Here is a 14,997-nt window from a genome sequence, read left to right on the forward strand (position 1 = left end):
CTTAAATTGCTTTGTCATGCTGACCTTTTAATGTTTATTCCCTGATTTGTGTGTCTCGTTACTCTCTTCAAAAATAAAACTTCTGTATATCACAGTGGTGCCTATTAGCCAGTGCCTTACATAATTTCAAAAATAGTGCTGTGAAAAAAGACTGTTGGAAATATGAAAACTCTTATATTGAGCAATCTAGTAAGATACTTTGTAAAATTTTCATAATACATGGCTTTTGTAGTATATGATGTAGGCCTATTTCTGAATATGGTATGAAATCAATTGTGGTTTTGGAAAAAATTAAAAGAAAGATAACAAATTTCTACAGAGTTTATTAATGTAAGAAAAAAATGATAAAAGCATATAGTTTACATCAGGAGTCAGAAAATTATGGCTCATGGGTCAAAACTGCCTACTCTGTTTTTGTATGGCTGATGAGCTAAAAATAGATTTCACATTTTTAAATAGTTGAAAAAATAAAAATAACGTTATTTTGTGATATGTTAAAATTATGTAAAACACAAGTTTAAGTACCCAAAAGTAAAGTTTTACTGGAACATAGCACCACTAATGCATTTAAGTATTGTCTTTGGCTGTTTTTCAGCTACAAGGACAGTGTTAATAACCATGACAGAAACTGTATGGTCCATGAAGTCAAAAATATTTGCTATCTGGTCCTTGCCATAAAGAGTCTCTTGATCGGAGTTAAATAAACACAATGGGACATCACTGTTTTTTGTTTTTTTGTAAAAATATAATTCAATAATATATTTTATGGTGGGAAGCTTAATATACCTATGTTTAGAAACATTTGCATCTACATTTATAAGAATATGTTTCAATATGCAAAGAAGAATCATACTTTGCAATATTTCATGTGCATTTTTCTTTTTAGTCTAGTTAACCATGATTTATTTCCCTGGTGATCTGCCAAAATTTCAATTAACATTACTGTCAGTGGGTCAACCGAATTACTGTGGCAGAAGGTACTTAGAAACTTGTGTCATGGATGATGCTACAGCATATTAAAGAAACTATTCACTAACTCAAATTGGCCACTAAGTAACCAGCAATCAACCATAACAAAACGAATGTTTCTTTAAGTTACTTACACATAGTTTGTGTCTGAGAAATGTAAAGTAAATATAATCATAAATATTGATTGGCAATTTGTTTGATTTTTTTCCAAAGCATACAAATAACACTGGGAAATGTCCTTCAAAAAAACTGGCTAGAAAAACGGCAATCAAGGGGATAGTTAAAAGTCTTAAATACATTACCAGTACAGAAAATAATAATAAAACTCTCCTTAGCAGAGTCGAGATGTGTATTTGTACATAAAAATAAAGTGACTGTAAGTAAATGCTTATTCCCTTATTGTGCTTTTGTACCTTATAATCAAGATTATTATATATAAGCATCCCCATTTTTTACTTTTGTCTTGATTATGACGTACTATTTTACTGAATATCTTAAAATTCTAAGCCAATAATACCTTTAGCTTTTCTTCCTCCTTTCTTAATGAAGCATGTTTACCCAAAATTATGTTTTTAATACTACTCCACTCTTCCTAACATGTATTGATAAAGATGTCTTTCTAAGTGAGAATACATTATTTTCAAATATCATATTGTCATATGATTTCACTTAAGGAGTTTAGGAGAGACAACTGTAAGGCTAACAGTGATAACATCAAATGAAAATAAATAATAATAGTTCCAAGAAATCCTTTTATATTTTAAACAAACGTTAGCTGACCTCATCATTTATCCAAGTTCTATGCTTAAGACACTTGCCAATAAACTTTTGTTGTCATTTCTCTCATGTCATTCATGTTTAGGAATATCTACAATTTAGCTGATTTTCTAATTGGAGATTAGGAAATGAACCAGTAACATTTTTGAAAATATGCCAGCTTTCCTGATTGTGGTTTAATTATTTTTTCTTCTTTAATTAATATACATCAGAGCTATAACTAACAACTATGATACTAATGTCAATTATGTATTCCTATATATATGTAAATATTCTCATTTAATTCATTAATATTATAACTAATAAGGAAAAAACACTACTTATATATTAAAGATCTCAGTATAATCTCTAAGTCTTAATAATACCAACCTCTTGGAAGGGTGGAAGGTGAGACACTTCTTCAAAAGATTTATCACATTTTCAGGAAGGTCCTGATAAATAAAAAAAGAAAAGAATTATTTTAAATTATCCATTAAAAAAATATTTTATTCACACCAGTCAGAATGGCTAAAATTAACAAGTCAGGAAGCAACAGATGTTGGTGAGGATGCAGACAGAGAAAGGGGAACACTTGTACACTGTTGGTAGGAATGTAAACTGGTGTAGCCACTCTGGAACAGTAGGGAGGTTCCTCAAAAGTTTAAAATAGAGCTACCCTACCACCCAGCAATTGCACTACTGAGGATTTAGCCAAAGGATACATAGTGATTTAGCCAAAGGATACATAGTAATACACAGTGATTCGAAGGGGCACATGCATGCCAATGCTTATAGCACCAATGTCCACAATAGTCAAAATATGGAAAAAACCCAGATGTCTATCAATAGACGAATGGATAAAGAAGAGGTGGTATGTATATAAAACAGAATATTCCTGAGCCATCAAAAAAGAATGAAATCTTGCCATTTGCAATGACGTGGATGGAACTAGAAGGTATTATGCTAAGCAAAATAAGTCAATCAGAAAAAGATAACTGTCATAAGATTTCACTCATATGTGGAATTTAAGAAAAGAAACGGAGCGAAGGGGAAGGGAGGGAAAAATAAAATAAGACATAATCAGAGAGGGGGACAAACCATAAGAGACTCTTCCATAGGAAACCAACTGAGGGTTGCTGGAGGAAAGGAGGGTAGAGGGGATGGGGAAACTGGGTGATGAGCATTAGGAGGGCATTTGTTGTAATAAGCACTGGATATTATATGCAACTGATGAATCACTGAACTCTACCTCTGAAACTAATAATATATTATATGCTAATTAAATTGAATTTAAATAAAATTTTTTAAAAAGTAAAGAATTATTTAAAATGATCCATTTAAAAATATGCATTACTCAAATGTTTGCTATTCTAGGACATTTTGATTTTTCTATTAAGTCTTTAATTGGATTTTATACTAATTTATATTAGCTTGTCACTCTATGAAAAGAAATATCTGAACAGAAATAAACAGCTTTAAAATAGCTTATTAGATCTCAAATACAAAATACATGAATTTTCAATAACAGATTAATGACAAACCTTTATAATGTCCAGACAACCATGTTCTTCAGCCAGAACTATTATAGTGTCATCTACACAACCTATAAAACAGAAAAATTGCATGAATTAATGCTGTTTTCCTATCAGAACTGAACTCTAATTTTTTTTTTTTAAATTGTGTTATGCAGTTTTAGAACTTGGAATATTAAAAAGCTTGTCATTGGAGGAGGGGCAAGATGGTGGAAGAGTAGGGTCCCCAAATCACCTGTCTCCACCAAATTACCTAGATAACCTTCAAATCATCCTGAAAATCTATGAATCCGGCCTGAGATTTAAAGAGAGAACAGCTGGAATGCTACAGTGAGAAGAGTTCGTGCTTCTATCAAGGTAGGAAGACGGGGAAAAAGAAATAAAGAAACAAAAGGCCTCCAAGGGAGAGGGGCCCCGCAAGGAGCCGGGCTGAGGCTGGGGTGAGTGTCCCCAGGACAGGAGAGCCCCGTCCCGGAGGAGCAGGAGCTGCACCAACCTTCCCAGGCGGAAAGGCGCCCGCAGGGAGTCAGAGCAGGTCCCAGGAGGGTAGGGAGGCCCTCGGGCTCCCGGGGACACTAACAGGCACCTGCGCCCCGGGAGAGTGCGCCGAGCTCCCTAAGGGCTGCAGCGTGCACGGAGGGACCCGGAGCAGCTCAGAGGGGCTCGGGCGGTGGCTCCGCGGAGGGGGCTGCTGGGCGGGAGCACAGGGCGCCGGGACACAGCCCAGGATCCAGCCTCCCCCGGGACAGGCAGAGGCCGGGAGGGCCCAGGACAGCAAGGACGTTCCTGCCCCGAGCTGAGCAGATCAGCGGCCCCGCCCCGGAGCCTCCAGGCCCTGCAGACAAGAGCTCCGGAGTTACTGCGGGGGCTGACTCCAGGTTTCCTGAGCTGGCCCCACCACTGTGGTTGTTCCTCCTGGGGCCTCACCGAGTAAACAACCCCCAATGAGCCCTGCACCAGGCAGGGGGAGAGCAGCTCCCCCAAGTGCTAACACCTGAAAATCAGCACAACAGGCCCCTCCCCCAGAAGACCAGCAAGACGGACAAGTTCCAGAAAAACTCAAGGGACTTAAAGTATTCAGCAACAGAAGATACTCCCCCGTTTTTTTTTTTCTTTTTGATTTCTGATTGCTTCCTCCACCTTTTTTCCCCCTTTTTTTCTTTCTCTTTCTCTTCTCTTTTTTCCTTTTATTCTTCCTTTTTTTTCTTTTTCTCTTTTCTTTCCTTCTTTCTCTCTCTTTTTCTCCTTTTCCCAATGCAACTTGTTTTTGACCACTCTGCACTGAGCAAAATGACTAGAAGGAAAACCTCACCTCAAAAGAAAGAATCAGAAACAGTCCTCTCTCCCACAGAGTTACAATATTTGCATTACAATTCAATGTCAGAAAGCCAATTCAGAAGCACTACTATACAGCTACTGGTGGCTCTAGAAAAAAGCATAAAGGACTCAAGAGACTCCATGACTGCAGAATTTAGATCCAATCAGGCAGAAATTAAAAATCAATTGAATGAGGTGCAATCCAAACTACAAGTCCTAACGACGAGGCTTAACGAGGTGGAAGAACGAGTGAGTGACATAGAAGACAAGTTGATGGCAAAGAGGGAAACTGAGGAAAAAAGAGACAAACAATTAAAAGACCATGAAGACAGATTAAGGGAAATAAACGACAGCCTGAGGAAGAAAAACCTATGTTTAATTGGGGTTCCCGAGGGCGCCGAAAGGGACAGAGGGCCAGAATATGTATTTGAACAAATCATAGCTGAAAACTTTCCTAATCTAGGAAGGGAAACAGAGAGTTAGAACAAATTATTTCAAGATTTGTGTGGAACCAGAAAAGACCCCGAATAGCCAGGGGAATTTTAAAAAAGAAAACCATATCTGGTGGCATCACAATGCCATATTTCAGGTTGCACTACAAAGCTGTGGTCATCAAGGCAGTGTGGTACTGGCACAAAAAACAGACACATAGATCAATGGAACAGAATAGAGAACCCAGAAGTGGACCCTGAACTTTATGGTCAACTAATATTCGATAAAGGAGGAAAGACTATCCATTGGAAGAAAGACAGTCTCTTCAATAAATGGTGCTGGGCAATTGGACATCCACATGCAGAAGAATGAAACTAGACCACTCTCTTGCACCATACACAAAGATAAACTCAAAATGGATGAGAGATCTAAATGTCAGACAAGATTCCATCAAAATCCTAGAGGAGAACACAGGCAACACCCTTTTTGAACTCGGCCACAGTAACTTCTTGCAAGATACATCCATGAAGGCAAAAGAAACAAAAGCAAAAATGAACTATTGGGACTTCATCAAGATAAGAAGCTTTTGCACAGCAAAGGATACAGGCAACAAAACTCAAAGACAACCTACAGAATGGGAGAAGATATTTGCAAATGACGTATCAGATAAAGGGCTAGTTTCCAAGATCTATAACGAACTTCTTAAACTCAACACCAAAGAAACAAACAATCCAATCATGAAATGGGCAAAAGACATGAAGAGAAATCTCACAGAGGAAGACATAGACATGGCCAACAGGCACATGAGAAAATGCTCTGCATCACTTGCCATCAGGGAAATACAAATCAAAACAACAAAACCACCTCACACCAGTGAGAATGGGGAAGATTAACAAGGCAGGAAACCACAAATGTTGGAGAGGATGCCGAGAAAAGGGAACCCTCTTACACTGTTGGTGGGAATGTGAACTGGTGCAGCCACTCTGGAAAACTATGTGGAGGTTCCTCAAAGAGTTAAAAATAGACCTGCCCTACGACCCAGCAATTGCACTGTTGGGGATTTACCCCAAAGATTCAGATACAATGAAACGCCGGGACACCTGCACCCCAATGTTTCTAGCAGCAATGTCCACAATAGCCAAACTGTGGAAGGAGCCTTGGTGTCCATCGAAAGATGAATGGATAAAGAAGATGTGGTTTACGTATACAATGGAATATTACTCAGCCATTAGAAACGACAAATACCCACCATTTGCTTCAACGTGAATGGAACTGGAGGGTATTATGCTGAGTGAAGTAAGTCAATCGGAGAAGGACAAACAGTGTATGTTCTCATTCATTTGGGGAATATAAATAATAGTGAAAGGGAATAGAAGGGAAGGGAGAAGAAATGTGTGGGAAATATCAGAAAGGGAGACAGAACATGAAGACTCCTAACTCTGGGAAACGAACTAGGGGTGGTGGAAGGGGGGGAGGGCTGGGGGTGGAGGTGAATGGGTGACAGGCACTGAGGGGGACACTTGACGGGATGAGCACTAGGTGTTATTCTGTATGTTGGTAAATTGAACACCAATAAAAATTTAATTTATTAAAAAAGAATAAAATTCAATGTTCAGAAAAAAAGCTTGTCATTTGTTAACTTACATGTTTTGATAAAAATAAAGATTTTAAACACTAAATATTAATTGAATTACAGATACTGGAAGATAGCCACATAAATAGTGAGATAAAGCAGTAGTTCAAGATGAAGATTCTCTTGTTCTTTCTCTCTTGCTCTTTTCTCCATATATATGTAATGTACATATGCATACTACTCTTTTGTGTTTATATAATTTGAAGAATGTACACACATCTCTGGGGATTTAAAGTGTAAATCTCTGTATGATCCCTGTCAAAATACCAACAGCATACTTCACAGAACTAGAACACATAATTCTAAAATTTGAATTGAGCCACAAACGACCCTGAATAGTCAAAGCAATCTTGAAAAAGAAGAACAAAACTGGAGGTATCATGATCCCAGACTTCAAAATATACTACAAAACTGTAGTAATCAGAACAGTATGGTACTGGTACAAAAACAGACACGTAGATCAGTAGAACGGAACAGACATCCCAGAAATAAATAGCCAATTTATCTTCCACAAAGAAGGCAAGAATATGAAATGAGAAAAAAGTCTCTCAGGAAATGGTCTTAAGAAAACTGGACAGCCATATGCAAAAGAGTGAAACTGGACCACTTTCTTATACCAAACACAAAGATAAACTAAAATGGGTTAAGGACCTAACTGTGAAATGTGAAAGCATAAAAATCCTGGAAGAGAACACAGGCAGGAATTTCTCTGACTTGGCTTAGCAACATCTTTCTAGATATGTCTCCTGAGGCAAGGGAAACAAAAGCAAAAATAAACTATTGGGACTATATCAAAATAAAAAGCTTCAAAAAAAAAATTTCTGCATAGTGATGGAAATAAGCAACAAAAATAAAAGACAACCTACTGAATGGGTGAAGATACTTGCAAATGACATATCTGATTAAGGGTTACTTTCCAAAATACATAAAGAACTTGAACAACTCTTGAATCACTGTATTGAATATTGGAAACTAATATAACACTGTATATTAATTATATAATTTAAAATAAAATAAGAACTTATACAATTCGATAAAAAAAAAACTAAACTAAAAATGGGCGGAGGACATGAGTAGACATTTCTTCAAAGAAGACATACAGATGGCTAACTGGCACATGAAAAAAAATGTTCAGTATCACTCATCATCAGGGAAAAATGCAAAGTAAAACCACAATGAGATACCACCTCACACCTGACAGGCTAATGTAAAACAAAACAAAACAAAACAAAACAAAACAAAACAAAAAAACCACATGAAATAACAAGTGTTGGCAAGGATGTGGAGAAAAAGGAACCCTTGTGTACTGTTGGTAGGAACACAAACTGTGCAGCCTCTGTGAAAAAACAGCATGAAGATTCCTCAGAAAATTAAAAATAGAAGTACCATATGATCCATGAATCCAACCAAGTACTGGATATTTACCTAAAGAATATGAAAACACTAATCCAAAGGATATATGCATCCCTATGTTTACTGCAGCATTATTTAGAATAGCCAAATTATGGAAGCACCCCACATGTCCAATGATAGATAAGCAACAACAAAGATGTGGTATTTTTATACACAATGGAATAGTATTACTTAGCTATAAAAAGAGTATATTCTTGCCATTTGCAACAACATTGATGGATCTAGAGAGTATAATGCTAAGTGAAATAAGTTAGAGAAAGACAAATACTATATGATTTCACTCTTATGTAGAATTTAAGAAACAAAACAAATGAAGAAAAAAAAAAGAAAAAAAGAAAAAAACCCAGACTCTTAACTATAGAGAAAAACTGATGGTTACCAGTGGGGAGATGGATGGGGGGGGGGGGGGGGGGGAATGGATGAAACAGGTGAAGGGAATTAAGAGCATATTTATCATGATGAGCACTGAGTAATGCCTATACGTTGTTGAATCACTATATTATACACCTGAAGCTAATATAACTAATATAACACTGTTAATTACACTGGAATTAAAATAAAAAAAAATAACAAAGTATAAATTTAGTCTGTAGACCTTATTAAGGAATCTCTAAGACTTCTTAAAAGCCTTAATATCAATCTTCGAAATTAAATGTTGTAAATACAGTAACATTTAATACAATTATATATTATTATTCAATATTTGTTGATACCTTCTGTACACATTCTTATTTGTAAACCCTATTAACATGGACACCAATCTTTCACTCTTTCATATAAAGTGCTCTATCAATCTTTCTTTCCTTCACCATATGTACTTAATTTATTCTAAATTATAGATTTAGATTATATAAATTTTTGTAAATTTGAATTAAATATTAGGACCTAATATACATGTAAAATAAATGAGCTTGTTATAGGGAAAAATAAATGTTCTTCTCAGTCATTATTCATACATGGTTCATCATATAGAAAGCTCAAAAGTTAAGATATATTGTCTGAATTTAAACTGCTACACAGAAGTATAATTTTATATTCTCATATTTTGCATTCACAATTTAGTTTACTGGGCTGAATCATGAAGCTAAGATAATATTTGATCCACATTATAATTCCTTAATAAGGAAAGTGCTATAATAATATTTCGAAGGCAATTTTAAGTTGTCCCATTAATGCTTACCATTGATCATTAGAACATTAAAGAAATTCAGGATATTTCAGTGTATTCACTATTTTAGAACACATTCTTAATATGCATGACTATGAACGGTCACTAAAGATTATATTTGTAATTGAAACTAATCAATTGTGAGATACTTACCTAATGTAAGCAAAAATTTTAGTCTTTCAGAAATATCTAAGCTCTGAAATAATTTTCTTCCCTGAATAAAATCAGAAAAGAAATTCATGTTAACATTTCATCTTTTTTCAGGGAGGTATTTTCCCCCCCAGAAATGAAAATGATTTTGTTAGGTATCTCTTTCTCTTCACAGGTTTTATTTGACTTTTAAAGTTAGTTTCACTAAAGAAAAATCATAAGTTTAACATTTAAACATTTTATGTATCTAAGGATCATTACATTCTAGTTTGGTCTCAAGCATTCTTCACTTTTGATACCAACGTGTACCTGGTTGCCTAGAGAGATCCCAGGCCACCAGGAGTCTTACTTGATTAAGGGACTAAGATGGCCCCTAGGAAAGATTCATATTATCCTTACATTTACCCAACTAATTCTTACTTATATATCATGATCCAGGTAACCTGTTGTCTCCATTAAGAAACATTCAATGACACTCCTTCCTCCTCTCATAATGAATTAGACAACCATTCTTTGTGCTCCCATAGCACCTGGTATATTTATTTTAAGATACATACATTGTATTTTAATTGTTTCCTTATTAGTCAGCTTTAGGGGGCTGCTTGAAACAGAGTCCAACCAGTTATAACTTCAACAATTATGTGCTGAGCTACTTAATGTGCCAAATTTGACTTTTGACCCCAAGTTACATAACCTGGGCAAAAACTTAACCATCTTAAGTTTCACTTTTCTCATTTATAAGATTGGGACATTAACTGTACATGCCACACAGGTTGCAGTAGTGATTATATAATGTATAAAAAAGTGCCTCACATTTTTTGCACAAAGATGTTGGCTATTATTCTTTTCTTACAAACAAATTAAATGTATAGGATTCTTTAAATAAACTTAGAAAGAAAGGCTTAAGAAGATAGGCTGGTCTTTTTGTGGAGAAAAAAAAGACTTCTTTTTTTAATAAAGAGACTGCAAAAAGCTTTCTTAAAAATTTATGAAATTAGAACTACAGGTGGAAAGATCATTGAAAAAGTTGCCATTCCTCTCAATTTTTTACACTATTATTAATCTTTTAGAAATATAGGTTTAATTTTATCAATATCTTGTTTAAAAGCTTAAGTGGTCCCCCATACCTTATACAACCAAATATAAACTTCTCAATTTAGCATTCAAAGTCTCCCATGATATGACTCTATCTTTTCAATCTAAGTGCTTACTACTTATCTACCTGTGATGAACACACACACACACACACACACACACACACAAGGCAGTTCAATTTGATCACTTGCATACTTTGATTACAGTGACTATACTCTCCCTGTTCATGCATACTGATGGTATGATATAACTGATGATATCATATGATCATATGATCTTGACTCATGTTATTTCCCTACCAGTAATTTTTTTCTTCATGGCTATCAAAATTTCATATATAGCCTTTATTTCATTCCCACTGCTGAATGTTCATTTTGTGAGTTAAAGAATTAAAAATTCAAATTGCTTTCTCAGCAGTTTGATGACACTGTGCTACTGTTGTTTTACATCCAACCTAAAGAACACGTATTTCTATTTTAAAGTCCTTTCATGGTGTAAATTTTTTTGTCTGTTATTTCTTTTTTATTGTAGATGTATGTATTTTAAATTTCTTTCTTTTTAATAGCATCTTAGTCTTTGCCCTAATAAATACAGAGGATGTCTGGGAATGGTCTCATAAAACAACTCAACTACAAAGTGAGTCTTGTAGATAACAGAAGAGAACAGAAGAGAACAACGTATTTAGGGAAGAAAGAATACCACAGAAAAGGGAGAACAAGAACATATCAAAGAGTCTGTAAGCAGTTTTAGTGTAAGCCTTTCTAGAACTGCTTAATTTTTTACACTTAGTACAGCGTAAATTCTTTATACTTAGGAAAGTACAAATGCTTCTAAAGATACCAAGATGAGGGGCACCTGGGTTGGCTCAATGATTGAGCATCTCCCTTTGGCTCAGGTCATGATCCGGGGATTGAGTCCCACCCACATCAGGCTCCCGGGAGGGAGCCTGCTTCTCCCTCTGCCTATGTCTCTGCCTCTCTCTGTGTGTCTCTCAAGAATAAATATATAAAAAAACTTTAAAAATATAAAGATACCAAGATGATATGCAAATAAATGTTCAAATAGGAGTTTTTAACAAGTCAAATTGAGATTTAAACCTTTTTCTTCTTCTATCTAGTCAATCCACAAAGTAAAAACACATTAGCCTTCCTATCTGAAAAACCTATTCTAATAAGCACACAATTTCTCTTTATCAGCTTAGTATTTATTTATACATACCACACAAAGCTCAAATAAAATGATTCCAAGGGACCACACATCTGATTTGGGGCCAGAAGGCAATGGTTTTTCACTTGGCACATGATCAGTGGTTTTGAAAATTCCTTGTGCAATTACCTCAGGTGCCAAATATGATGGATACCTACAATGACATATTAAATAAATTAATAATTACTACAAACTACAAAGGGGATAGTAGTACTACAGTTTCACTAGCTGTATGGTAAGACCTATGTAAAAGTCTAGTGCAATTAAATTAACAATTAACAAGTAGGAAGATTTTAAACTAACCATCATTATATAGGTCTTCATGTCCAGAAATCAAGAGAAAATATATATGAGTATCAAATAATTTTAAAACTATTGTGTCTGTCTGAAGCATTGGTTCCTTTCTTTGCTGTCCTCTCTTTTAAACATACTGCTCTCTTGCACCATTCTGTTTCCAGGTGTTTTCCTTTTCTCCCTACTACTGGTCTTCTCCCTATACTTAACTATTATTTAAAGTACTTTTTATCTTTGAAAATAGTATGTATTCTTTTGAAAAGTAGGAATGTCAAAGTCTTTAAAAATATATAAATTAAAAAGTAAGACTCTATTTCATCTCTGTACTCCAGGCATCCATACATATTTATAGATATAGATTAACTTGACCATCCATCACCATTGCTCACAGGGCAGCAGACTACACACACTATTTTGCCCTCCTTTGTTTTTTCACTTAAAATATATTTTAGAGATAATTCTATAAAAATAAGTATACTGACTTATTATCTTTGAAAACTGCCAATAATTTCATTGTATTAATGCACTTTATTTATTTGATCAAACTCTGAAGAACATTTTGGAAGTTCCATTCCTATATGGATAATCAATTGAGCCTTATTCCATTTACTGAAAACTCTAGCCCTTGCTGCACCCCCCCGACAAAACTAGTCCATAGTACCAGTTTCTACCACAAATAAAATCTGTATATATTATGTTGGCTTGCATCTTGGCTCCTTATTTTGTTCCACTGGTAATCTTGCCTGACACTGTACCATTATACTATTTTCAGTCTATAACATTATATAATTGCCAATAATTGCCAAGATAAGTCATCTCAAAACACATGCACCTTTTCCCAAAATCTATAAAGAACTTATCAAACTCAAAACCCAAAGAACAAATAATCCTGTAAAGAAATGGGCAGAAGACATAAACAGCCATTTCTCCAAAGAAGACATCCAGATGGCCAACAGACACATGAAAAAATGCTCAACATCACTCGGCATCAGGGAAATACAAATTAAAACCACAATGAGATACAACCTTACACTGCTCAGAATGGCTAAAATTAACAAGATAGGAAACAATAAACATTGGTGATGATGTGAAGAAAGGGGAACCCTCTTACACTGCTGGTGGGGATGCAGTCTGGTATAGACACTCTGGAAAACAGTATGGAGGTTCCTCAAAAGCTTAAAATATAGCTACCCTATGACCCAACAATTGCACTACTAGGTATATACTCCAAAGTTACAAATGTAGTGGTAACCTGCACCCCAATGTTTATAGCAGCAATGTCCAAATAACCAAAATACGGAAAGAGCCCAGATGTCCATTGACAGATTAATGGATAAAGGAGATGTGGTTTATATATACAATGGAATATTACTAATATTACTCAGCCATCAAAAAAATGAAATCTTGCCATTTGCAATGATGTGGGTGGAACTAGAGGATCTTATGCTCAGCAAAATAAGCCAATTAGAGAAAGTCAATTGTCACATGATTTCACTCCTATGTAGAATTTAAGAAAAGCAAAGGGGAAGGAAGGGAAAAATAAAACAAGACCTAATCAGAGAGGGGATAAACCATAAGAGATGGTTAACTATGGGAAACAAACTGAGGGTTGCTGGAGAGGAGGTGGGTGGGGGGATGGGGTAACTGGGTGACGGACACTAAGGGGGGTATGTGATGTAATGAGCACTGGATATTATATGCAATTGATGAATCACTGAACTGTACCTCTGAAACTAATAATACACTATATGTTAATTAATTGACATTAACTGAGTTCCCCCCGCCCCCCAAAAAAAACCCACACACACACCTTTTAATTTCTCTGTAGAAGTCTCTAGGTACTTTTCAGATGTTTGTTCTAAATATATATATATATAGAGAGAGAGAGAGAGAGAGAGAGAACTATCTTGTCAAGTTCTTTTTCTTTCTCTTTCTCCTTCCCTCCCTCCCTCATGTCCTCCCTCCCCACCCGACCCCCCACCAGAGTTGGAATTTGTATTGAAATTAGATCAAATGTAGAACAGGTTGCGAAGAATTGGCATTTTTCTCATTCCAACCTTAACAATCTATGAACGTGTATCTCTGTTTATTGAGGCCTTTCACAATGTCTTCTAAAAAAGATTTATATTTGTTTCACAGAGATAAACATACCTGCTTAGATTCTTATTAGGTTTATCATATTCTTTTGCTGATGTGTAAACAATTTCTTTGTATTAATTCTGTATCTAGCAACCTCACTAAACCCTTGGCATTTATGAGAGAATTCATTTGAGTAATCTTTGTCTTTCAGTACTTTACTGTATTCTGGTGATGTTATAGAAACTTAGTATAGGTTAATGTCAGTATATTTCACTGAAGATAAAAATTTGTATTTATAAAGTACAGGAAAAATTTTAGCAGAAAATTCAATGGTAAATATAAAGGAATTGGCAAAAAAAATTATATCATTGTACAAAATATTTTCCTGTCAGACTAAAACACTGTTAATGTTTTCTGTCTTCTAAACTCATAAATGTAAGTCACTTTATTTAATAATAAATAGTCTTTCTAAACAGTATATTCTATAAAATATATCAAACTTCAAACTGTAGCTTTCTAATAAATTCATTTTATGAATAATCCCACAAAGTTGATTTGCTGAGATGGAAATCATTTCTCCTCTCAGTGAATTCCCATGGTATTTTTTCTGTATCTTTTTTACAGTTCTCAAATGATTATATTTATTTTGCCTTTATAAATATGTTATGTAATAGATTACACACAATATGTAATACTACACATTTTTGTGTTTTGTTTTGTTTCTGTTTATATTTAAGTATACAAAAATGTACCCTCCTGTCAAACAAACATGAGGGCGCTGGTGTATCTTATTCATTTTATAAGCAACTACCAATGAAATTTAAATATTAAGATATACTCAGTAAATTTTTGTTAAAAAAAATAACATTTCTAACAAAAATGCCAATGAAGACTGCCTTACAATTTAAGCAGATAGTATATAAATATCAGAACATATTGATAATGACTAAATT

At 34.9% G+C, this 14,997-nt stretch overlaps 1 protein-coding gene across 3 annotated transcripts in view; it reads right to left on the reverse strand.

Annotated features, from left to right (window-relative positions):
- Positions 1-14,997, reverse strand: part of TBCK (TBC1 domain containing kinase) — a 229,078-nt gene that overhangs the window by 156,822 nt on the left and 57,259 nt on the right. For all 3 annotated transcript variants that reach the window (XM_041758251.1, XM_041758248.1, XM_041758250.1), the window contains 4 exons: positions 11,684-11,825; positions 9,374-9,434; positions 3,267-3,328; positions 2,116-2,177 (listed from right to left, as the gene is read on the reverse strand). In XM_041758251.1, coding sequence (XP_041614185.1) covers positions 2,116-2,177; positions 3,267-3,328; positions 9,374-9,434; positions 11,684-11,825 — 327 coding nt within the window. The remainder of the gene's footprint in view (positions 1-2,115; positions 2,178-3,266; positions 3,329-9,373; positions 9,435-11,683; positions 11,826-14,997) is intronic.

Source organism: Vulpes lagopus, chromosome 6 (genome assembly GCF_018345385.1).
Source record: "Vulpes lagopus strain Blue_001 chromosome 6, ASM1834538v1, whole genome shotgun sequence".
NCBI classification, from domain to species: domain Eukaryota; kingdom Metazoa; phylum Chordata; class Mammalia; order Carnivora; family Canidae; genus Vulpes; species Vulpes lagopus.